This window comes from Sus scrofa, chromosome 13, assembly GCF_054392235.1.
Source record: "Sus scrofa isolate SSC_HxYL_T2T_F1_AM1 chromosome 13, Sscrofa_HxYL_maternal_Yorkshire_Landrace_v2.0, whole genome shotgun sequence".
Classification (NCBI taxonomy): Eukaryota; Metazoa; Chordata; class Mammalia; order Artiodactyla; family Suidae; genus Sus; species Sus scrofa.
The window spans coordinates 133,558,247-133,582,729 of NC_139395.1; the positions used below are offsets into that span (position 1 = coordinate 133,558,247).

Genomic DNA, 24,483 nt, shown 5'->3' on the forward strand with positions numbered 1-24,483 from the left:
CAAACTGCGGACACGGGGCGGGGACGTAGGGGCGGGTCAGCAAAGGCCAAGCGATTGTGTCGGGAGAAGGACGGGGCTTGGCGGCGGGCGGGCGGAGCCCCGGGCAAGTGATGTAAGAAACTGAGGGATCCCACTGGGAGAGTCTGGGCGGCGCGGTGAGACCCCAGGGGTGTGGGGCGGGGGATCCCAGTCCCCGCCCTGTTTTCCCCGCCCCTCCCCCTGCCTCCTTCACGCCCCGCCCTCCTCCTCCCCTCTGGTTGGAAAGTTTCTAGAATCTCTTCCCAGCGGCCTTTGCGGTTCCAACATGGCGGAGCTGACGGTGGAGGTTCGCGGCTCCAACGGGGCTTTCTACAAGGTACCAACCTTTCTGCCGCTTTGTCTGGTCTTCTGCGGCCTAGGGCAGGTTTGGGAGTGGGTTGGTGGTTCGGGAGAGTGAGGTGTGGGGTCGAAAAGTGCGGCTAGGCCAAAGCCCGAGGCCTCTGGGTTCGTCGCTTCTCCCCCCTCCACCCGCGGTTTAACGGTCTCGGGGGCCCGGGCTCCGTTATGTTTTGAAACAACACTTCGGACATCTCTTGCGTATTCCCACTTCTGAACCTTCTTCTTGGATGATAGTGCGGCCGTTGGCTGGCCGGTGAGGAGGAGCCGAGTGGCTGCAGGGCGGCAGGGAGTTCCCTGGGAGCAGGCCCGAGCGCCGGGAGGTGGGGGGGTCGTGAAAAGAGGTGGTGGGATTGTGTGGTCACAGCGGCTCCCCCGCCCCTCGGACTGGGCCGAGCGGAAGCGCCTCTGCCCGCTGCTCCGACCCTTCCCCACCCCCATGGGGGGCGCCTCGCGGAATCTCAGGAATTCACCTTTGTACTAGGGTTTTGGGCTAATAAACTTGAGTGTCTGAAGGGGGAGCGGGTACCGGGTTGAGAGTTAGGATCGAAGATAAAGCTAGAAAACCTTGAAATGTGGCGGGTAGGAATATTTTCTGCGGCCTGGGAAATTGGGCGGCGCCTTAGCTCCTTATAACGAAAGAAAAGGAGAGGGTTCTAGGCTTTAAGGTTTAAAACGTGAACTGTATCAAGGAGACAGGTGGGGAGGTGACTATCAGTTACTCAGTATATTTAGGAGGAGATACTGATTTTTGCGCCCCCCGCCCCACGAGGTTTTTGTTTGTTTTCATTGGAAGGAAGGCGATGCATTACTATGGGATCCGAGCTGGAAAACGGAAAAGAATTCGAGAGTAGAGGAATTTAGTAGGGGCTTATAGTGTAGGGGTCACATAACTGAAAATGAAATCTTTGCAGATTAGTTTTGCTGTTATAACGGTCCTTTCTCCCTATTCTCCCTTTCTTCTGAAGTGTGTTAGGGTGTTACAAGATCAATACAAAATCTCCCCAGCTGTTGTCTGTCAGTCAACCTCACTAAGCCAGCATCTCAAATGTTTGAGAGTCCTGGCTATTTTTATGAAGGGCCTTCTCCTAATACAGGAGTATTGTGAGTACGCAGAATGAATTCGTTTTAGCGTACCTTTGATCTCCCGCGGAGTTTGATTTTATTAGGTGGTCGTAATTTGCTATTTTCAGCCTTGTTTTTACTCTCCTAGTTTACTGATTAGCTGTGTGGAATTGGTTTAGCTGTCACGTGGTAACAGCATAGTGGGGAGTCAGAGTTGACGTCTAAAAGGATCTCCCTAGGCTTTTTACGAGTTTAAATCTCCTTACGTGGTTAACATAAAGTAAAAACGGTGACTGCTTGGTGGGGAAGAGTACTTTAATGCGTGACTAGTTATACCTTATCAGTATCTGTTTAAAACTTAGTATCAGACAAAAGGCCTACCTAAAAATTGGACACTTTAACTGCTGTTTTTAAACCTAATGGTTGCCTTCTCTGAGCAAGGCAGACACAGTTGTGTTGTGACACAGTGCACATAGAATGGGATTACCATACTTTTTTTGTCAGGTAGATAAGGTTCATTAGTTTTGCATCATTGTCTATTCAGTTTTTGTGTACAGTTCTTGTATAATGGAGGTATGAATTTTTTCCTGGCATATTGAAACAGAAAAGGGTTATTTGCCGTAACAAATTATGTTCAGCATGTGTAGATAGATGCAACACCATTTCTTTATAGCAAAGATGGTTATATTTATGTTGATCACTTGTTATGCATATGCTTTTTTTTATTTTAAAAGCTTCAATAAGATCGTCAGTTTGAAAGTTTTAGTGAAGATTACCATCTTACTTTGGTTTCTCATAGGTTTTTTTTTTTTTTTTTCTATTTTTTCTGTTTTTGTCAGTTCACAAATCAAATATCCCCATTTTGGAACTCTAAAGTATTTGTTGTTGATACCTGTCCATACTGTGCAATTCTGTTTGATTCTTAGGTTTTGATTCCATTACCCGTTTTTGCCTAACAAAGTAAGATGTTTCGTTGGCAGAGGTTAGGAAAGACCACAGTTGTGTCTATTGAGAGAGCACTTGGATGTTTGGAATTTTGTTTTGCCATAATCCATCTATACATGCACTATGTGAAAACTGTGGTCTTCAGAGCTCTGGGAGAGTGAAGATGGTGAAGTGGAAGGAGCTGTGCATTTAAATTTAAACAAATAGGAATTCTAGGTTTCTACTTCAGTTTAATCTTATTTAGCAATGTACTGCTGAACAGTCTCCTCGGGCCTATTTTCTTTTTGTGAAATGAGGGGTTTGAAGTAATTCAGTAGTCTGCAATATTTTTTATCCCTTGAAACTGTCCACTTGGAAAAAAATTGGCCCATTGCAAAAGCACTTTATTTTTAGCTACATGAATTATTGAGATTAATTGGCATATAGTAAAATAAGTTATTTAATATGCAATTATATAAGCTTTTGATACATGTTAACAGTTTTGTAACACCAGTACTAAGTAAGAGGAAGAGGCATTCCACCCAAATTTCTCTCATACTCCTTTGTAGTCAGCCTCTGTCCTCACTCCCAGAACCTTTGGTGGTTTCTGTCCTCATAGTTTTGCCTTTTCCATAATGTCCTAAACATAGCATTATACAGAATACTGTGTAGAGTTTTGAATTTGGCTTTTTTCAGTTAGCATAGAAGTGATTTTAAGTAATTTTTTTCTAATTTAAAAAATAATACATGGTCAGTGAGGGAATTCTGGAAACTAACGGAAAAAAACAAGTTGCCTTAAGGTAACAGCTGTTAACATTTTGGTGTACTTTTAGTGGTGGTTTTCAGTGTACAGGTGATTCTGATTTTCCTCATTTTTCTCTCCTTTGCCTCCCCTCTAACCTACCCCCACAGACTTGGCTATGAATGTGAATGGCCATTGAAGAATTTCAAAGTCATGAGTTTAGCAGCCATTATCTGCTTGAAGCAGTGCTCTGTAGACATTGATTAAAGATTTTTAGTGGAACTAAACCTTCATTTCACAAAATAATTGGAACCAGTGAAAAACACCCAAAATTAAGATAGTCTTTTCCCCCTCCAAATATTTACACAAATGATACACTAAATACTTTGTTCCGCATCCTGCTCTTTTTACCTAACAACAGTGGATCTGTGGTTGTTAGGTAAATAAAAACATGACATACTCCTGCTTAAAGCCCTGTAATTCAATGGGGATTGGGAAAAATGGGAAATGTTTATTAAGCACTTGATGGGGATGTAATTTTATATAAAATTTTGCTTATACAGCCTTATTTATCTGGAGCAGAGCATCAGTGGGTTTATACTACTTAGTCATTTAAGGTACCTTTTTTTTTTTCTTTTTTAAAAAGTTTTCAAATAGAATTTACATTCTGTGATAGTGTATTTATAGAATGTGTAACTATTACTACAGTCTTATTTTAGAACTTTTTTGTTACCCCCAAAGAAGCCTTGTGCCTATTTGGAGTCATTAAAATGCCTTTTAACTGATGTATATAATATTAAGCTTTGTAATAGCATTGCAGCTTGCATTGCTGTAGGCAGAATATAATTTTAAATAAAAGTTTAAAGTAAGTTACTCAATTTCTGGCTCTTGTAAAGTTTCCTTGGTGTTCCAGGGAACTGTGTGATCTCTAAGATGACTGAATTTTCAAGGGTTGCATAGTAGAAGGTACTTTTAGAGCTCTGCAACTTCTGTTTTTGACTATGTAATTTATCAACTACAAAACATATTTTAGAGTACTGTATTTCCAAAATTTCCTTTTTGCTTTAGCTTAATTTGATGTTACAAGGGAACGTGGAGGTAATTATGCAATAGGTTTATTATTGATAATGATGATGACCTATAGAGTTATAGTAAAGGAGTTGTGATTTGAGAATGTATTGATTTTTCAAAGTTAGTGTAGACGGTTGTTGATTTCTTTATAGAGGTTTTTAACTGTGTAAAAGATGGTGGCTGTCTTAATTATATTAGGGACACTCTATTAGTTAAAAACATATAGTTCCATATATTTTGAAGCTATTTTTAGTTGTACATGTTTTAAAATGCAGTTTTTATAAATACGTAAAAAAAAAAACCCTAAGGTTTGATTGCGTGAAAAGGCCACTTAATTTTAAAAAGCTGAATTTAAATACTGTTGCTGTAAAGTTTTGTTTTTGTATTATAAGAGCAATGTGTAATTAATGAAAAATTTGAAAACACAAAAGCAAAAAAAGAAAAACATAATGTTAGCTGCCTAGAGAAAATATTGTCAGGACCTTATCTTAGAGAAAACATACTTCTTTCCATATTTTTATTTTTATGAACCTTTATATTTTTTATATCATCAGGTATTTGTGTGCCTTCTATAAGATAATAGTTTACTATGAATATTATTAACTATATATTCTTTGAGGCTTATACCTGTATTTCCTCATTTTGTTAGGACTACATGAGGTGTATGTGTTTATCCTTATTTTACATATTAGGAATCTGACAATAATGATAAAGTAACTTGTCCCAGTTATACTGTAGCTGAAATAAAATTTAATTCTAGGGTTTCTCACTTCAATTACGTATTATAGCATAGCATTAGAAGTTGTTCTAAGGAAATCTTAGGATCGTAATCTCATGTTTGAGCTAAGAAGATGGGGCAGATACAGGACTGGATAATAATTCAGGAACTGAATTGTTTATCAGAGTGTTAAGGATGTAGCATACTTGCTTTTGTGTCGTGAAAAGAACAATATGTGTTCTATGATTGACCCCTAATTCTTGTAGTAGCTAGTTGTGAGACCTTGGGTTTTTCATTGCAGTATGAGGCACTTGGATCTCTTTTGACGGTTTATCAAGTGGTGAAATCTGCTTGGTTGTTAGTTCACTGAGGTGCTATCTAACTCTAACAACAACAACATATTATTTGAGCACTCTATCAGAGTGTGCAGGTTCTTTACATGAATTTATCTTATTTAGTCCTCTCAATCACAGTGAAAAAGAGAGTGTCATCACCAGTTGAGGAAACTGAGGCCAAGAAAAGCTAGGTCCATAAAATTAATGCGCTTATTCAAGATTCAGACTGATATTTCAGACTCTGAAGAGCCTGATCGCTAACCATTATGTAATACTTTTTCATGTACAAATATATGGCTACCAAATTATTTTAAATTCTCATGAATACAGTGGGGGTTAAGAGGACTGAATTGGGAGCACTCTTGGTGAAATAATTTAAGCTATGTCTTTACTTTGCGAAAACCTGCCCTTTCCAGTATGGTAGTCACTACCATGAGGTTGAAGTGTGCTAGTATGAATTGATGTCCTTTAACTGTAAAAGTCATACTAGGTTTCAAAGACTTAGTATGAAAAAAAGGAATGTAAGACTCCATAGTTTTAAAATGTTGATTACATGTTGAAATAATATTTTGGATATATAGGGTTAAAATTATTAAAATTAGCTTCATCTGTTTGTTTTTTACTTAATATACCTAAAAATTTTTAAACTGGACAAATGGCTCAAATTATGATTTGTGCTGAATAGTTATGATTTATACTATCTTCAAACTGTGTATTGTTGGCTATGTACGGTATTTTGGGAAATGTTTGAAACGCTTTTATATGTGCATACAGATGTAACTTCCTGTTCAGATTTTCTTACGATGTAACACCTCTTGGTAATCTTAGCATAGTAGTTATCAAAAGGCTTGAGAAAATTCTTTGGCAGATATTTAGCTAGTAGTAGTAATTCTGTTGCGATGCTTATGTTAAATTTTCTAGGACTGGAGTTCCTGTTGTGGCTCAGTGGTAATGAACCTGACTAGTATCCATGAGGACGCGGGTTCGATCCCTGGCCTTCTCAGTGGGTTAAGGATCTGGCGTTGCCTGGACCTGTGGTGTGGGTTGCAGATGTGGCTTGATTCTTGCATTGCTGTGGCTATGGTGTAGGCTGGCAGCTACGTCTCTCATTTGACCCCTAGCCTGGGAACTTCCATATGCCCCATGTGTGGCCCTAAAAACCAAAAAAATAAAGGTTGGGGGGAATAGCTTGATGGTTAAGGATCTGGCATTATCAACTGCTGTGGCTCCAGGTCACAGCTGTGGTGCAGGTTCAGTCCCTGGCCCAGGAGCTTCTGCATGCTATAGGCATGTCCCCCCCCCCCCCCAAAAAAAAATGAATAACTTGAGCAAAACAAAATTAAGCAATGGAAAGCATTGCTTTTGTTAATCTGAACATTTATATTTACACATAATAATCTCTTTGGTTTATTTTTCATTATGTTAAAGAGGCTGCAAGCCATGGCAAATTTAAATATCGATTGTTATAACTTGTCTCCCATACTGTAGCCTCAGCATTTCTTGCTTAACTTTTTTGGGAGCATGAATAGAGAGAGGTCTCCCTCAGTAATAACTCTGAAATTCATAATTATTGTTGGCAAAGGAACACGACCATTTCCCTGTCAGAATTTCTTCAGAATCAGGAATCTCATCTTACAGGCTCCTGACTGGGTGCCTTTTTTATTCTGGCTAATTAATCATAATAAAATTTATTTCATAGCTGTTTGCTTTTAATAATTTTTCCAGTCTTAAATTTTTCCATTGACTCGATTTGTGTAGTTAGTAGATTGTGTAGTTTAGTACATATTTGTTAAATGAATAAATGAATCAGTCATTCTTGGTTCTGGACACTATGATTTGTTAATTTGTATAAACACATATATACAAAACTAAGTTAATTATTTCTTATTTTGATTCAAACTCTTAAGAGGTTATGCCTTGATCCTAGTCAAGTTCAGAATTTGTCCCAGAACTGTGCATACAAAAAAATTATAGGAAATTCAGTTCTTTGCAACAGGAAAGTCATGATAGTTTTGTGTGACCATTTGAAACCTCTAAGTCATTCCATTTCAAAAACTGTTGGATATTATATAAATTTGTGAAATTTGTAGGCAAAGAACATCATTAATGCAAACATTAGTAGATATTTATATATTCTTATGTAATTCTCACATTCTAATGTTTAATTTTTAATTCTTAATTCAGAACAGTTAAATGTTCATTACTAACGGATGCCGAAGCCTTGCCTTGACTAACTTTTTTCCCTAACAGAACTGATTCTGTAAGGTTGGAATGATATCTTTAATGCATAATGTAATTAGTAAATTTGTGGACTTACTTGTAGAACATGTGTCCATTGATTTGAAATAATTTCCATTTGTAGATGTAAGTCCTTTTTATTTAAAATTACTATTTTTTTTTTTTTTTTTTTTTGGCCATGTCCACAGCATGTGGAAGTTCCTAGGCCAGGGATTGAACCTGTACCGCAGCAGGGACCCAAGCCACTGCAGTGACAATCCTGGACCCTTAACCCGCTGCACCACAAAGAAACTCCTAGGTCCTTTTTTAAGTGTGTATTTTTTGAAGTTAAATTTTTTGATTGCAGGAGCAGTCTTAAAATGTGCTTGTTATGGAATCAAGTTACAACTAAGATCTTTTAGGTGTTGTAAACATCGAACAAACAAGATCTTTTAGGTGTTGTAAACATCGAACAAACGCATCTGTTACTTAGAATGTGGAATTTGAGATCATTAGAGATGGAAAAATTAAAATGATGTGGGGCGTGGTAATGAATATATGTATGTGCTATTTGGAAAAAGTGCTGTTGGACAAAGCATTGAAGATATGTCTCAACTCTTCAAAAATATTTATGTATGTGTGTTTAATTTTATACATGTGTGTAATCATATTACTTTATTATAATTTTTTCCTTACTTCCCTTCACTTGATCTTTTCTCATCCACACTCCATTTAAGTAGCCTGTTTTATAGCCAGATATACATGGTACCAGATTTTACTTCATACTCATATAATGTACATAGATATACATTCAGATGCAAATATGTGTTTTAGTACTGCTCTGAAAAAATAAAGATAATGTACATCTTGGCTCTTTTCTCTTGGAATGTAATTTGTTTTTTAATAGTTACGTTTTTGAAGGTAAATTTGAAGTAAGAACTACCGTGAAATCCATCCATACCCCAGTTAGTCGACATGTTTTTAGTTTTTTTCCATTCCAAATATGTTCCCATTGGTCAGGTTTCAAAGAGTGAGATAGCTAGGTGTTAGGGAATTTTTATCTTTTAACAAATTACATTCCAAAAAGTTTAACACATTGTATTTTTTTCATTTGAATGGTATCTCTTTTCTCTACATTCTTGTCAGAAATGGGTTTTAAAGTCTTTGATTTTTTGCTTTCTATTGTATGTAAAGGGTTATCTCATTGTGACTTTGATGTAAATCTCCACTTGTTATGGCTTCAGGGTTTCCAGTCCTGGTTAAGGCAGCCTTTATCCAGATTATACATATAATCTCTTAGATTTTCTTGTAGCATTTTATTCATTTTCTTGTAGTGTTTTATTTATTCATTTACTTCATGTTTTCTACATCAAAACTTATTTTGAATATTAATAGCAGTTGTACTAGCAGCGCATGTTAAATAATCCTAGAGTCCTTGTTGTGGCTCAGTGGGTTAAGAAGCAGACCTAGTGTATGTGTGGATGATGGTTCATCCCTGGCCTTGCTCCGTGGGTTAAGGATCTGCTGTTGCCACAAGCAAGTTGAGACATAGGTTGCAGATGCAGCTCAGATCTGGCCTTGCTGTGGCTTAGGCCAGCAGCTGCAGCTTCTGTTCAACCCCTAGCCCAAGGAACTTCCATATGCTGAGGGTGCGGCACATTAAAAAAAAAATGCTGTTACCTGAGGCATATGGAAGTTCCCAGGTTAGGGACTGAATTGGAGCCACGGCTGTGACTTACACCACAGCTCAGGGCAATGCCCGATCCTTAACCCACTGAGCAAGGCCAGGGATTGAACCTTTATCCTCATGGATACTAGTCAGGTTCCTTACTGCTGAGCCACAATGGGAACTCCCTCTAAAACCTCTGTTTTAGGGTGGTTTTTTTTTGGTTTTTTTGGTTTTTTTTTTGAGGGGGACACATGAAATAAGGTACTTGTTCTCTTTAGCCAGATCTTCCTCATTTCTGGAATTGGGATGGGAGAAGGATATCCATCATCTAGGCAAGCCGTGTCCCATTCAGGGTTGATAAAACCACCTGAGAATTGCTGCAAAGTCTCTAAGGTGCTCTGGAAAGACCATAGGGAGTTATGGAAGGTTGACATTGTGACTTGTTTTGGGGGAAATAAAGCCGGTTAAAAGAGTCTTATTTCCCTTACCTTACTGCTTTGGGCAGTGTTTGTTTTCTTGTGAATTCTTTTAAGTTAGGGATCATAAAAGCTCCAGGAAGAGTAACCATAGTATTTTGGGGGGAAAGGAATGAGTACCTTTAAGTACCTTTGGCACACCTTTGAGTGCCTAGGAGTACCTTAGTTTAAGAAGCTTCAACTTCATTTTGCAAATTGAGACTCATAATATGTAAAATTATAGAGGTAAAGATGACCACCTAGGTCCCAAAAGTCAGTTTTCTCAATCGCATAGAGTTTCTCATCTGAATTAGAAAATTCAGAAACACCATATTCTCAATTCTTCCAAGGATTGTGCATAGCTAGTACATTTTTAGATGCACAGAGAAGTTAGGTCGTTACACACAATGAATGCCTTAGTGACTGGACTGTACTCTCTTCGAACCCTGATTAAGAAATAACTTGCTGTATTCACTCATGTTTTTCTTTTTTTAATCCTGTAAAATGCTTCATCTATGTGTGGAGTGCAAAAGTAGGACAGCAGATGATTCTGACTGTTGACATGTTGATTTGAGGTATAAAAATAAGCCACAGATAGAAGTGTATATATAGTTGGAAGTTGGGTTTGAGTTCAGGAAACAGGTCATTTTTCCATATGTAGATTTGGGAAATTGGTGGAAGATATATGCAATTTCATTTTATCTAAAATAGCATTAGTTTGTAAGAGGCACTAGGAAAGAAGAAATATTGCTAGTGGATCTATGAGTGGTAGTTTACCTTTCAGGATTCTTGTTACTTATTGAAAGATTATTTTTATTTTTTGTCTTTTTGCCTTTTGAGGGCCGCTCTCTTGGCATATGGAGGTTCTCAGGTTAGGGGTCTAATTGGAGCTGTAGCCACTGGCCTACACCAGAGCCACAGCAACGTGGGATCTGAGCTGCGTCTGCGACCTACACCACAGCTCACGGCAACGCCAGATCCTTAACCCACTGAGCAAGGCCAGGCAGGGATCAAACCCGCAACCTCATGGTTCCTAGTCAGATTCGTTAACCACTGAGCCACGACGGAAACCCCGAAAGTTTATTTTTAAACACTTGGGTAAATAAAATGGAAAACATAAGCAGAATTAAGTGATTAAAACATTTTCATGTTCAGATGATTGTGTCTCTTTTCACAATATCTTCCTCAGTGCCAGGAGAGCATTGATGTTGCAAGCATACTTTAAAAGAGCTCTCCTCTATTATCTCTAGGATTTTCTTCCAAGAATTTTCACCTACTCTGCAAGTTTTGATGCTGGTGCTTTCTTGATTTTATCAGAAGGTGTCCACAGAACAACCTTCTGGTAAGAAACTAAATCCTTCCTAAATTGGTACTTAATTGGTTTGCTGAGTGAACTATCAAGGGGTTTCAGTCACTTCACAGAGAATTGCAGGCAAACCAAGTTTGAGCATGCTTTACAGTGACACTACTTGACAGCTGTTTGGCTATTGGTTGTTCTAAGAAGCCATCAATTGTAAGGAGCACCCTCATTCAGGGATGTAAAATTGTTAGAATTGACAGATTGAAACAGTAGACTGGGGCCAAAGAATGAATCACTAGAGAAACTGATAACTGACCAAAGAATAACAAGTAATCATCTATTTTGTTCTTGGGAAAACAAAAACCTGAGGTGAATTTTGCATAAATTCTGCTGTTTCCTTTTTCGTGGATTTTATTTTTGTAATTACATTTATCCACAGCAGTAAACTTTAACTGATTGGGTTGGGGAAAATGGAGAGTTAACCCAGTTTAAAGGCCCTACAGGATCTCACAACTGATCCCAGTGCCTCTTAATATATGATGAATTTAATTATTTAGTTTTAGAAATACAGAATTTTATCACAGAGTTGCTGCAGTAATTAAGTCATCAACTCTAATGTCTTAACTCTTTAGAAAGAAAACTAAAATGTAGATGTTTGTTGTGCCAAATAAATATAAAAATAAAGTCTTTAAATTTCACTCCAGTGATCTTAGGAAAGACTTGTGGGAACTTCTTGCTTGCTTTTAAAAGAATAAGTGTGAACTAGAGGTTTGATGGCTGATGAATCCTGGCTTTTTTCTCTTAAGATTAGAGTCATTAAAAACATAGCCTCCAATTAGGAAGATTATTCTGATTCTTGACGGCCTTTTTTGCTCAGTCTTTCGGCAATGGCAACGAGTAAACTCTTCTAACAAGAATTCTGATGTTTAAAAAAGAGTTAAGAGCTATAGGGAGCTCCCTGGTGATACAGTGGGTTAAGGATCTGGTGTTACCACTGTTAGGGCTCCGGTCACAGCTGTTGCCAGCTGTGGCTCTGGTCTGATTTCTGGCCCCAGAACTTGTGCATGACACGGGCCTGGACAGTATAAGAAAAAAGTTAAAGCTTTAGGGTGTAAATCTTGGATCCAGCTTCTTGTACTAGTTTCTTAAGTATTAAGGTTTTTGAAGTTTCTTTTTCCTTCTTTATAAGGAATGTATATTTAGCGTTGTAATGAATTGCAGTAATAAAGTCATTAGGGGTTTTTTGAAAAATCTAAAGTAGCAGGTGATTTTGAAATGAACTTTGTAGACCAAGTAATTTTTTTAGACTAAGATGCTGTGTTGTTGATGAGTTCAGAAGTTGGAGTGTTCTCAAAACAGAATGAGTTAGATTTTGATGTTTTGTTCTGGGACTTTGCTTTAAATAGGCGTTTTAGGAAAGGCGCCTTATTTCTTCAAAATAGTATTGTTACTAGACTTAACCTTTCAAGAGTTTAAAACTATGAACTGAATTACTAAAGGCATTTTATTTTCTAACCATGATATAATGCAAAGAGTTGCAGACAGAAGAGGAGGTTTTAAATTTAGCATTTATAACCTCCTAGGGAGTAAAACTTTGGGGCTTTATGGATATATATTTTTTCAGTTTCCCTTTCTCAAAAAGGATGGATCTGGAAGGTCTGTAGAAGAAAGTATGTTTATCCTCGGAGCGGCTTTACTACAGCCAGGGTCCATAATTCATCTTTTCTGATTTTTGACTATATAATCTCAATCTTTCAATTCCTGAATTTAATTCATACCATGTTTCTTTCTCCTTAAGCAATAGGATTTTTTTCCCTTCATGACTACCCTCATCAGGTTTCTGTTTTTCAACTGTATTGTTCTGTAACTTCAGAAGTGTATGTTTAAGTTAGGCAGATATCTTGAAGTACACCTGTTCTTTCCACAGGCCATTTAAGCTCCCAACTCAAAATTGTCAAACACCTTATAAAAATGTTTTTAAAAATGAGGTTGAGGAGTTCCCATCATGGCGTAGTGGTTAATGAATCTGACTAGGAGCCATGAGGTTGCATGTTTGATCCCTGGCCTTGCTCAGTGGGTTAAGGATCTGGCGTTGCCGTGAGCTGTGGTGTAGGTTGCAGACGTGGCTTGGATCTCGAGTTGCTGTGGCTCTGGCATAGGCCAGCGGCTGCAGCTCCAATTAGACCCCTAGCCTGGGAACCTCCATATGCCGAGAGAGCGGCCCTAGAAAAGGCAAAAAGACCAAAAATAAATAAATAAAAATGAAGTTTATATTTGTAGTCCGATACGGAAGAGTCTACAAGAAATATATAGTGTGAGGAGAAAAGCAGAGTTCAGACCAAATTGCAGTAAACATATAACATTTTAAAGAGGATTTATATGTTATTACAGTTTGTTTATTTTACTTTACTTTTTATTTTTTTTTGCCACAGCGTGCAGTGGCTTGATGTGGGATCTTGATTCCCAGACCAGGGATTGAACCTGGACTGCAACTTGAAAATACTGAATTCTAGCCACTAGGTCACCAGGGAGCTCCTACAATTTGTTTTTTTGTGAATTACTCATTACATAATTTAGACCCATTGTTTCCCTCTCTTATCAGTTTGTTCAGCTTGTTTTTACTAACTCACCTGAGAATATGAGAATAGTATAAATTGAGAAATTAACTCTGTTGTGTGTTGTTCCCTCTTTCTCCCTTCCTTCTTGGTATGTGACAGTGTTTGTCATATTCCAGATTTTAGGTAGTATGAATTTATCAAACTTTGGCTTGTGGCTTTGAGTTTTTTGTTTTTTTGGTTAGAGAAGCCTTCCTTAATTCAAGGCAATAAGTAATTTGCTTATGGTTTCTCCTGGAATCTTTATCGATTTAAGAAAGTTTGGATCTTTCATCAGTTGGGTTTTAATGCTCATGAAGACATCCAATTTCATTTTCCCAAATAATTATCTAAATTTCCCAGTACCATTTAAAAATAATTCATTTCTCCCCCATTTGTAGTTCTTAAAAGATTTAACCTATTTTTAGGATCTGTGTTTTTTAAAAATGTCTTTTTTGTCCTGATTATTGTAACTTTAAAATTTAGAAGTTCCTGTTGTGTCTTAGAGAGTTAAGAACTTGACCTAGTGTCCATGAGGATGTAGGTTTGAGCCCCTTCTCTAGATCAGTGGTTTAAGGATCCAGCATTGCCTGCAAACTGCCATATAGGTCGTGGATGCAGCTTGGATCCAGTCTTGCTGTGGCCATGGTGGCAGCTGCAGCTTTGATTTGACCCCTAGCCCTGAAACTTCCATATGCCTTAGGTGTAGCCCTAAAAAGGAAAAGCATTTTTTTAGTATTCAGTATGGATAATGTTTTCTCATTATTCCCTATCTCCATTTAAAAGTTTCTTTTTTTTGAGTGCCGCCTTTTTTGTTTTTGAGATACACTTTGGTGTAATTTTATTAAGACTAATTCCTTAGTCCCTCAGCAGAATTATACACTTGGTATTTTAGTGGAATCTTATTTAGGGGCATATGGAAATTTTTACATAGACCTAAAATATGACGTGGTTTACATTTTTCTCAATGTTCTATTTATATTTATTAGTCAGGTTTCAAAGATGTTTGCACATAGGTCGTGCAGTGTTTTTGTTTGTTTTGGTTAAGGGCATTTCTAGGACTTTACTTTTTTGTGTGTTTTATTTTCCAGCTACTTGTATTTAGCTAGAAAGGCTAATTGATATTGGTTAACTTGCCACCTTACTGACTCTGAGTTGTCCTTTAAATTTTTATTTTAGGCTAGATAGGTTTTGAAAAAAAAAAAAAATTCAGTTAGTGCTTCCAGTGCTCAAGAGAGTCCTGATATTCCCTCCATCCCTCCTTTACTCCTAATTTACATGTTATTTTTGGCAAGCCCAGATTTTTACTGTAAGATGCTGTATTTGATATTTTATCAGGGATAGCATTCTAAAGTATTTTGATTACACTTTGAATATGTTAAAGTGTCGTGTTACTTATCGATGATTATTTTAAATTACAGTTAAGTGTTTCAAATGTAAATATATACCAGGCTGTGTTAATGAACAAATTAAGGGACCATTTTATGGTGGCTTGGAATCTTCTATGTTTGCATATGTATGGGGAGAAGAAAAAGCAATGTCACGTATTCTGAAAAATAGGGGTTCTAGGCCAGATAAATATGAATAGGAAGAGAGACCAAATCGCCAAAGGTTGGACTACTGAGAAGTTATGGGAACTTAAAGTCATAAAGGCCCCTGCCCCCATGCCACGTGCAAGAAAATGTTGCTGTTATTATTTGATGTCTCCTGATTCTCATATGTTTTGGCAAAGGCCTAACCTTGCCATTTTTCGTCTTTTGAATAGTATATAGGACCAATCATCATTGTGGTGACTTGAAAAGTGTTGTGTCCTGTATCAGAAGCATCTGTTTTATAGAGATCTGGCCATTAGAAGCCCCTTATTCCTAGAATCTAGGGTTTGGAGATTAAAGTATGTTTTCTGATTGTTTGCTACCGTCCAAGCACATTTTATTTGGGTGTCAAGTTTTCAGTTTATTTCAGCAAAGCTGATCCTAAGGTTTGTGGTGGAAGTAAAGTGGGGGTGGGGAGAGATATAAGCACTGATATTTTTGTTGGAGAAAAAAAGGTTCTTACTGTAATGAGCAGAATTTCCCAGTGGTTTGGTGCTCTTATTTGAACTTATCCACTGTGCAAGGTATACAGAAATGATAAAGATTAAGGAAACATTCCAAACTCTGAAGGTTGTGAAGGACTAGAAAATGTTAGTGTAAGTTTAAATATGACTAACCTCTGATGGAAAGATGTTTTACTCTAATATTCATGAACTCGGTAATTCTCAGTTTATAAATGGCAGGGGTAAAATAGATTTGCTGGTAATGTAACTATAAAAGTGTTGACCAAAATGATTGTTGAAAAGTAGATGTGCAGATGAACTAGTAGAAGTAGAGAAACTGGCCAAGAAGTCATTGTTCTAGTATGATCAGATAATCACAGCATTAATTGGGTGGCAGCTCTTAATTTTTAGCTTTGGGAAGAGAAAGAATGAAAAATGTTTTCATAATTGCAAGCCAGGAGCTACTATAGCACTCTTGAAAGGATCTTGAGTTTTAGGCCTCACATGAAGATATTTGCATTGAAATGTCCCTGTAGCACACAATTAAATTGATAACAGGCATTTGGAGCTGGAGAGAGATCAAGGCCAAATTACAGAATCTTGCAATTGAGGAGCAAATGTGGGAGGAGGGCACAGAAAGATTAGATTTATGGGTTATATATATTCTGTGATTGGCAATCCTACATTATTAAAGAAAATAAAATGATTTTATTTTCAGCCTTATCTGTTACCTTCTTAAGACTTTCTATCTTCAGTTCCAATGGTTTTCTGAAATGGTATTATTGATATGCTTGCTTTTTGGGTTTTCCACTGTCATTTTGTTTCTTAGCCTTTGGTTTGCTGACTTGCTTAAAATAATGTCTCACACATTTAAATATTAGTAATTTTTGCCTTTTTCCCCCTTTCTCTTCCTTTTTACGGCTTCACCTGTGGTATATGAAGTTCCCAGGCTAGGGGTCAAATCAGAACTGCAACTGAGGCCCACGCCACAGCCATGCCAACACTGGATCCGAGCTGCATCTGTGACCTATGCTACAGCTTGTGGCAACGCCAGACTTTTTTTTTTTTTTTTTTTGTCTTTTTGCTATTTCTTTGGGCCGCTCCCACGGCATATGGAGGTTCCCAGGCTAGGGGTTGAATCGGAGCTGTAGCCACCAGCCTATGCCAGAGTCAAAGCAACGCGGGATCCGAGCCGCATCTGCAACCTACACCACAGCTCACGGCAACGCCGGATCGTTACCCCACTGAGCAAGGGCAGGGACCGAACCCGCAACCTCATGGTTCCTAGTCGGATTTGTTAACCACTGCGCCACGATGGGAACTCCGCAACGCCAGACTCTTAACCCACTGAGTGAGGCCAGTAATCAAACCGCATCCTCACGGACACTATCTCCAGTAGTTGAATCCCGCTGAGCCACAGTGGGAACTCCTAATTGTTGCTGTTTAAATTACTGTTACTCCTTTTCTGCTTTGTGAAATTTCCCAAATTTTGTTGCAACTTTTTTTTCCTCTCTTTTTTGTTTTTCTTCTTGTGGGGTTTTACCTTGAAATTCCTTTAGTAGTATTTAATAGACTTTTGGAAGGTAGATGAGATAAACAGATGTATTCATTTTTGTGTTTTTAAACTAAGTACCGCAAATGCATATCTTTTTTGTTTTGTTTTGTTTTTTTGCCATTTCTAGGGCCGCTCCCTCAGCATATGGAGGTTACCAGGCTAGAGGTCTAATCTGAGCTGTAGCAGCTGGCCTACACCAGAGCCACAGCAACGCCAGATCCGAGCCGCATCTGCTACCTACACCACAGCTCACGGCGACGCCACATCCTTAACCCACTGAGCAAGGCCAGGAATCGAACCTGCAACCTCATGGTTCCTAGTCGGATTCGTTAACCACTGAGCCACGACGGGAACTCCATGTTGTGTATTTCTTTAGCTGGTTTTTAGTATACATTATGGAGTCCAGTGTGATAAAGATGTTTTAGAAAAGTATTTACTAAGTACCTAGGGGTTCAGGGTATGTAAGCATTTGACTAGGATTGAGAAGTATGCAGTTCTCATTGACAGTAATATGAGGTGTCATTTAATGACAGTTGTAATCATGAAAGAGAAGTAACTTCTAATGTCGTACATCTTATAAATGGTAGAGATGGAAATCAGACCCAAATCAGCCTAATTCCAAGCTCTGGGTTATTATAAGTACTCCATATTGTATTTGTGTCTGCAATATAGCTGTTCAGAGTTAATGTAACATTTAATTGAGTATTTATATTGTTTTAATAATTTTTTTACAGGGATTTATCAAAGATGTTCATGAAGACTCCCTCACAGTTGTTTTTGAGAACAAGTAAGTTATTTTTTTATTGGTAGAGATCTTAATTTTAAAGTTTGTAGTGCCAAACTTTTGGCTCTTGCTATTGCCAGTGGGAAATGATTGCTTTTGGGTGGAGGGTTATTTGATTTAATCATCTTCTAAGGTCAAATAATTTTAGTTTTGATGACTTCACCTGTTTTTGTGCTCACAATTCATTCGTCTTTTTCGTGACCTTTTTCTTTGCCAAATCACATGTTGCTAAGAATCAGTAAGTAGTTTTTGTAAAAAATAGATGGCACGAATGTGATTATAATATGTCTACTTCTTACAAATCCAGAATTTTGAATGATGTGAAAGGCCTTCCAAATGGTCACTGATAGGATAAGTATTAGGCTGCAATCGCTTGTTTATTAATGAGGAATAGTACCAGTTTTATAGACTGTAAAGATTAGGTAAAGTTGTACTAAAAAGTGCTAAGGAAGGTGTGCTGAGTTGGTTAGGAAGGGTTATAAAGCATTGTATGGGTCAGAAAAGGACTAATCCACTTTTACTTTCAGTCTGCTTCTGGAACTGCCTGAAAAGATATTTTCCCAGCAGCTGTTTCATGTAGAAACAAGTGTTGAGATGAGTTCTGTCTTTGAGCAGCTGCCATTTAGACAGTGAAGATGAAAAGGAAGTACTAAGATAAACAAGGTCCTACTGTATAGCACAGAGAACTGTATTCAGTGTCCTATGATAAACCACAATGGAATATTAAAAAAAAAGAATGTGGAATTCCCTTTGTGGTGCAGTGGAAACAAATCTGACTAGTATCCATGTGGATGCGGGTTTGATCCCTGGTCTCGCTCAGTGGCGTAAGGATCCAGTGTTGCTGTGAGCTGTGGTGTAGGTTGCAGATGTGTCTTGGATTCTACGTTGCTGTGGCTGTGGTGTGGGCAGGCAGCTGTACTTGGATTCAACCCCTAGCCTGGGAACCTCCATATGCTGTGGGTGTGGCAGCCCTAAAAAGCAAAAAAAAAAAAATGTGTATGTACAATCAAATCACTTTGCTGTACAGCAGAAATTAACACAACATTGTTAATCAATTGTACTTCAATTAAAAAATAGAAAAGAAAGCACTCAAACATTTTTTATTTGTCTCCTGTTTTGCCCAGCATTGGCACATAGAAGCTATAGGAATATTTTATATGCTGGTGTACCTCCCAAGCATATGAATGACCTATTAGTATTTAAAGTAGGAAAACATTTTAATTTTATATTTTAGCTTATAAGATACACATATAAAAATTAAGCAATAGCTAAATTAGTAACTTTAATACATTCGTATTTGCTACAAAGATTAAAGGTAAGCTTTTTCTAGGTTTTATTTATGTGTTCATTATAGCAAAGAAATTCCGTGTAAGGAATAATTCAGAATAATTGTACTGTTCTATATTTCTGCGAACATGTACACTAAAATGGAATTACGCAGTTTATATTGTTCTATAGTTTCTGAAATTGTGTTCCTTAGACACTTTAGTGTTTGCAATAAGTTCATTCTACTGCAGCAGTATAGAAATAACAGTTTTGAATCTAAGTTGTTATTATGAACTTGGCCTATTTCATTTGCAGAATATTGTATGTACTGTTACCTTAAGATGAGTAGTTTGGAAGGTAATATGTAGTTGTTATCAGTGATGTTAATTGTTTATAAACTTCATCAGGAGTCTTGCAAAATCTACTGTACCTCAGCAAATAAATTACTTGGAAAAAGTTTTAAAATGGAAGTTCTTTTTCTTTGGGGAAAGCTAAATTACTGATTTGAAAAATATACAGCATTAAGCATAGACTATACAGCTTCTATACTAGGGGCTATTGGAATATTATATTTTTGAATTGTTAATTTTTTAATCCTTCAGTTGGCAACCAGAACGCCAGGTTCCATTTAATGAAGTTAGATTACCACCACCACCTGATATAAAAAAAGAAATCAGTGAAGGGGATGAAGTAGAGGTATGTATAAGTTTATTTTCTTGTATGCCTATTTTTGTTGTCTCATATTCTTGTAGAAAAATACGTTTGGCTGATAGAGAATAAATCTAATTCTTTTTCTGCTCTTTCTGTTGAGTAACTTTGTAATATAGTGATGCTTGTTTTAAGAGTCAGAACTGGGATTTTTGTCTCAGGGCTATTACTGTTTTTACCTTTGAAGCCCTGTCAAGTTTCTTTACCACTAAAATGAAAATAACTTGAGAGTTAAAGATGATAGTGCATTTGAGGTGTTTTGCATTGAATCTGGCAGAAAACTTTCTGACAGTTACTGTTTTCCTTCTTTTTGCTAATTATTTTGTCTTGTGTTTTCTCTCAGTAGCTTTGTAAAATATTAGTTATTATCATTATTATAGTGATCATTAATATAGTTTAACAGTGTGAAATATTATAATTAGCATCCTTGCTTTGTTGAATATTCTAGAAATGCTGAGAAAAATTTCAAAGAAGAAACAAAAAGGAAAACAAAAATCACTGCCCATAGAGAAAAGCCACATTTCATGGTTTATATATTATTCCCAGACTATCCCTTCCCCCTCTATTTAAAAATAAAAATTCTGCTTCTTCTTTGTATCTTGCTTTTTTTGCATTTAGTAGATCTTGGATGCCTATCTTAAATGTATTAATATTTTTGGTTAATATGCTTGATGTTATGTAAAAAGAAACTTGGAAATAATTGTCATATAGAAGTGTAATGAGTTTGTTGGAGATAGAAAGTTTGATTTTCAATTTTCAAAAAATTATTACCTCCAAGTATTTTAACTGTATTTTCTCACGAAGAGTTGTCTTGATACTACTAAAAGAGATTTTCACATCTCATATGTACCTAGTTTATTATGTAGGTTGAGGTAAGAGGTCTGGGGCCATAGGACAGTCTTTAATGATGAAACAGCTATCCTAAATAGATGCTTTTATAAACACTTAATGGTATATACTGTGCAAGGCACTGTTCTAAGTGCTTTGCAGATGAACTCAGTTACCTGCCACTTTTATTCTTCATAATTTTTTTAATGGTAAGTTTTCCTTTATTTGCAGATGTTACACTGGGAAGCCAAATTGTAGAACTTTAACCCCTAACAACCTGAACTCACATTCTGAAACTCTGCCTAGATTTTAATAATACTTTGCTCTAAGTTTACTGCATTCTTGTGCTTTTGCAGATTATGACTCATTTGTGTCAGGGCACCATGAGCCCACTCCCTACTATTATAGCTTTCAGTTTACTTTTTTCTTTTATAGTTGACTTCCACCAAAAGTGGTTACTAAGAACTTTTTTTGTGAGCAGACCTAGAACTGTAGTCCAGGTGCGTGTGTATTTGTGTCCTTAAGGGAAATGTCAGGGAGGGGTATAGGAAGACTGGGGGAATTAAGTATCAAAGTAACTACTGAAAATTAAGGGATTTAATTTAAAGTAGGGTACTTGGGTGCTATGAATTGTAGCAGTGATGCTGCTGATTACTATGCCATATTCATTTGGGCTTTAGACTCCAGTGAAAAATATTTTCTCAATATTAATCAGCATCTTTACTGTGAAGATGAATAGAAGAGTTTGATTTGTTTTCATTTTTCAAAATTTATTCCTATTCTAGAAGTTTTTTCTTTTGAAATTCTGATGATGAGTCTGATCAGACAAGGAATGACTTAATTTTGAAAGTGTTCTGGAATTAGAAATTCGTGGTGGTCAATTCTGAGAGTAGTGCTTTGCATATTTTAAAAATTGTTACTCAGACAGTTATTGGTAGTGTAAAGGCTCAGATTAAAGGAAAAACACTGTGGAGGGCTGACAGTGTTGTTAGTGTTTTCCTCAGTCTCAGTCTAGGAAGGTCCTTTCCAGTTCCTGGACTATTTTTGTGACTTGCCTCCCCAGCTGCATACAAAACTTGATTGAATAGTGTGGAAATTGATTACCGAGGATTTATTTTACTTCGTTTTATTGGTTCAGTCTTGGTTTGTTCTTTAAAATTGTGAGAATTATGGGAATTAAGATGTTATTGTCATTTCTTAATACTTTTGAAGTTTTTGAAAATATACATAGAGAAGAAGTTTAAAGTTAATTTTGCCACTTGTGGGTTTATTGGGCTTTTTTGCCGCCATTAGTTAGGAGTTCATCCATATGACATGGAATGCTTAGGAATTATGGTTTTTAAAGTGCTTTATATTTTGAGCCAAATTATATAAGCTCACCCCTTAAATTTAGAGTAATAAAGCTTAATATAAAAAGTGAAATGATACAAATTACATAAAGTAAAAAGGGTTTCTTTTCTCTTACTACTGGAATATTATTAATATGTGCTTGTCTGCCCATCACAGCTTAAATCTTAAATCTCACCGACCAAAGTTGAGGGTCTATTTAAATTTTTTTCTTTGCATTTATGAAGACTATGTATGCTTTTTTTATCTTAGAAAAATTGGGAATTCATTTCATTTGTGATTTTTATATTCAGTTAATTAGGATATTATAGATGGTTTCGTGTTTGCATATATAGATTTAACTTCATTTTTTTCTCACCACTTTGTGATATTCCTTAGTACAGATATATCATAATAAAAGGCATTGACATTATTGACATTGTTTTTGCTATTACCGAAATAAAAAAGGCCAGAGTAAATTACCTTCTGGTTGTATAGATCTCAGTGGGTGGCTCAATTGCTGAATCAAAAAGTGTGTTTATTTCAAATTCTGATAGTACCAAAATGTACCGTTTTGTCCTCCAGAAATACTTTTTGAATTAGCACTTTATAATTTGGCTAATCTGTAGGATTTCATAATCATGATAGAAGGAAGCTTTTGTCTTTTAGAACTTCAGAACCTTGGTCACTAGTATTATGGAGTGCCTTTTAAATCAGTTTATTGGCTCTTAGCTCCTTGTTCTGTTTATTGTCTGTTTTTACTTTTCATCCATGTAGTTTTTGGTGTAGGAAATGTTTACATTCATTGGATAAGTTTTATCTGTTTTTTATATATATTGTGTTTTCTCCCAGGCAGTCTTTTTAAAAACAAAAAATTGTGCTTATGGCTTTGCCATTAAGAAGTTACAGTTTTACTTATTCAGATCTGCCAGTGTTTCAGTGTGTCCTCCAAGATAACACATTGTAGTATTTCTACATTTGTGGCCCTTTTTTACTAACAGTATTTAGATTTTTAATCTAAGTTGAGTCTTTTTTTAGGGTAATTTATTGCTTTGGTCACTGTTCTCTTTCTGCTAGTCATAAATACTATAATAGCACTAATAGCTGACTCTGTATAAATATATAACTAATTGGCTTTTTAAAACATAATTTCAGTTTGACATAACAGTCTCTTGAGAGCTTCTTCTAAATTGTAGGAATACTTTATTAGCCTTTCCAAGGTTTGTATAGCCTGAAGGTTAGAAAGCTGATAACCAGTTTTAAGTTTTTGTCCTGAATGTTATTCTCTTACATATGTCATGCTGTATTCGCAGTATCTTTAATTTTGTGCCAGACTCCAGCTCTTGCTCTTTTGCAGCTCTAGGAATCCTTCCTCTTTGAAGAAGGAAAAGGTGACTTTGATATGGCTATTAGTAATTGATTTAGAACAGAAATAATCCAGGAGAGAGCTTTTCATTAAGCTATTCAAGCAGTTATCTAAAGTTCAGCCATATGACAGAAAACCTAAATAGACATTTCTCCAAAGAAGATGCACATATGACTAACAGGCACATGAAAAGATGCTCACCATGGCTAATTATTAGAGAAATGCAAATCAAAACTACGGTGAGGTATTACCTCACACTGGTTAGAATGGCCATCATTAAAAAGTCTACAAACAGTAAATGCTGGAGAGAGTGTAGAGAAAAAGGAACCTTCCTATACTGCTGGTGGGAATGTAAGCTGGTGCAACCCCTGTGGAGAACAGTATGGAGGTTCCTTAAAAAACTAAATGTAGATCTACCATATGATCCAGCAGTTCTACTTCCTGGGCATACATCTGGAGAAAACTGTGATTTGAAAAGATACATACACCCCAATGTTCGTTGCAGCACTATTTACAATAGCCTAGGCATGGAAGCAACCTAAATGTCCATTGACAGATGAATGGATAAAGATGTATATATATGTGTATGTATATATATATATATATATAAAATATATATGTATGTATTTGTATACACACATACAGTGGAATATTACTCAGCCATAGAAAGAATGAAATAATACCATTTGCAATAACATAGATGAACCTAGAGATTATCATATAAAGTGAAGTCAGAAAGAGGCAAATACTATATGATATCACTTACATGTGGAATCTAATGAAAAATGATACAAAAGAACTTACAAAACAAACAGATTCAAAGATTTTGAAAGCAAATTTATGGTTACCATTCAAAGGGCAAATGTGGATAAATTAGGGAGTTTGGATTGACATATGCACAATACTATATGTAAAATGGATAGGTAACAAGGACCTATTATAAAGCATAGGGTAGCCTACTCAATACTGTGTAATAATCTTTACGGGAAAAGAATCTGAAAAGGAATGGGTGTATGTATATGTGTAACTAATTAATTTTACACCTGAAGCTAACACAACTTTGTAAGTCAGCTATGTATCAATAAAATTAATATAGAAAAGTCTACAAATAATAAATGCTAGAGAGGGTGTGGGGAAAAGGGAACTTTCT

General features: G+C 36.5%; 1 protein-coding gene across 8 annotated transcripts in view; it reads left to right on the forward strand.

Moving 5' to 3' along the window:
- Nucleotides 1-286: 286 nt before the first annotated feature.
- The window catches only part of FXR1 (FMR1 autosomal homolog 1), a 59,972-nt gene continuing 35,775 nt past the window's right edge, over nucleotides 287-24,483 (forward strand). For all 8 annotated transcript variants that reach the window (XM_084990394.1, XM_021071240.2, XM_021071239.2 and 5 more), the window contains exons 1-3: nucleotides 287-355; nucleotides 17,790-17,842; nucleotides 19,708-19,801. In XM_084990394.1, coding sequence (XP_084846520.1) covers nucleotides 305-355; nucleotides 17,790-17,842; nucleotides 19,708-19,801 — 198 coding nt within the window. In that variant the 5' untranslated portion in view covers nucleotides 287-304. The remainder of the gene's footprint in view (nucleotides 356-17,789; nucleotides 17,843-19,707; nucleotides 19,802-24,483) is intronic.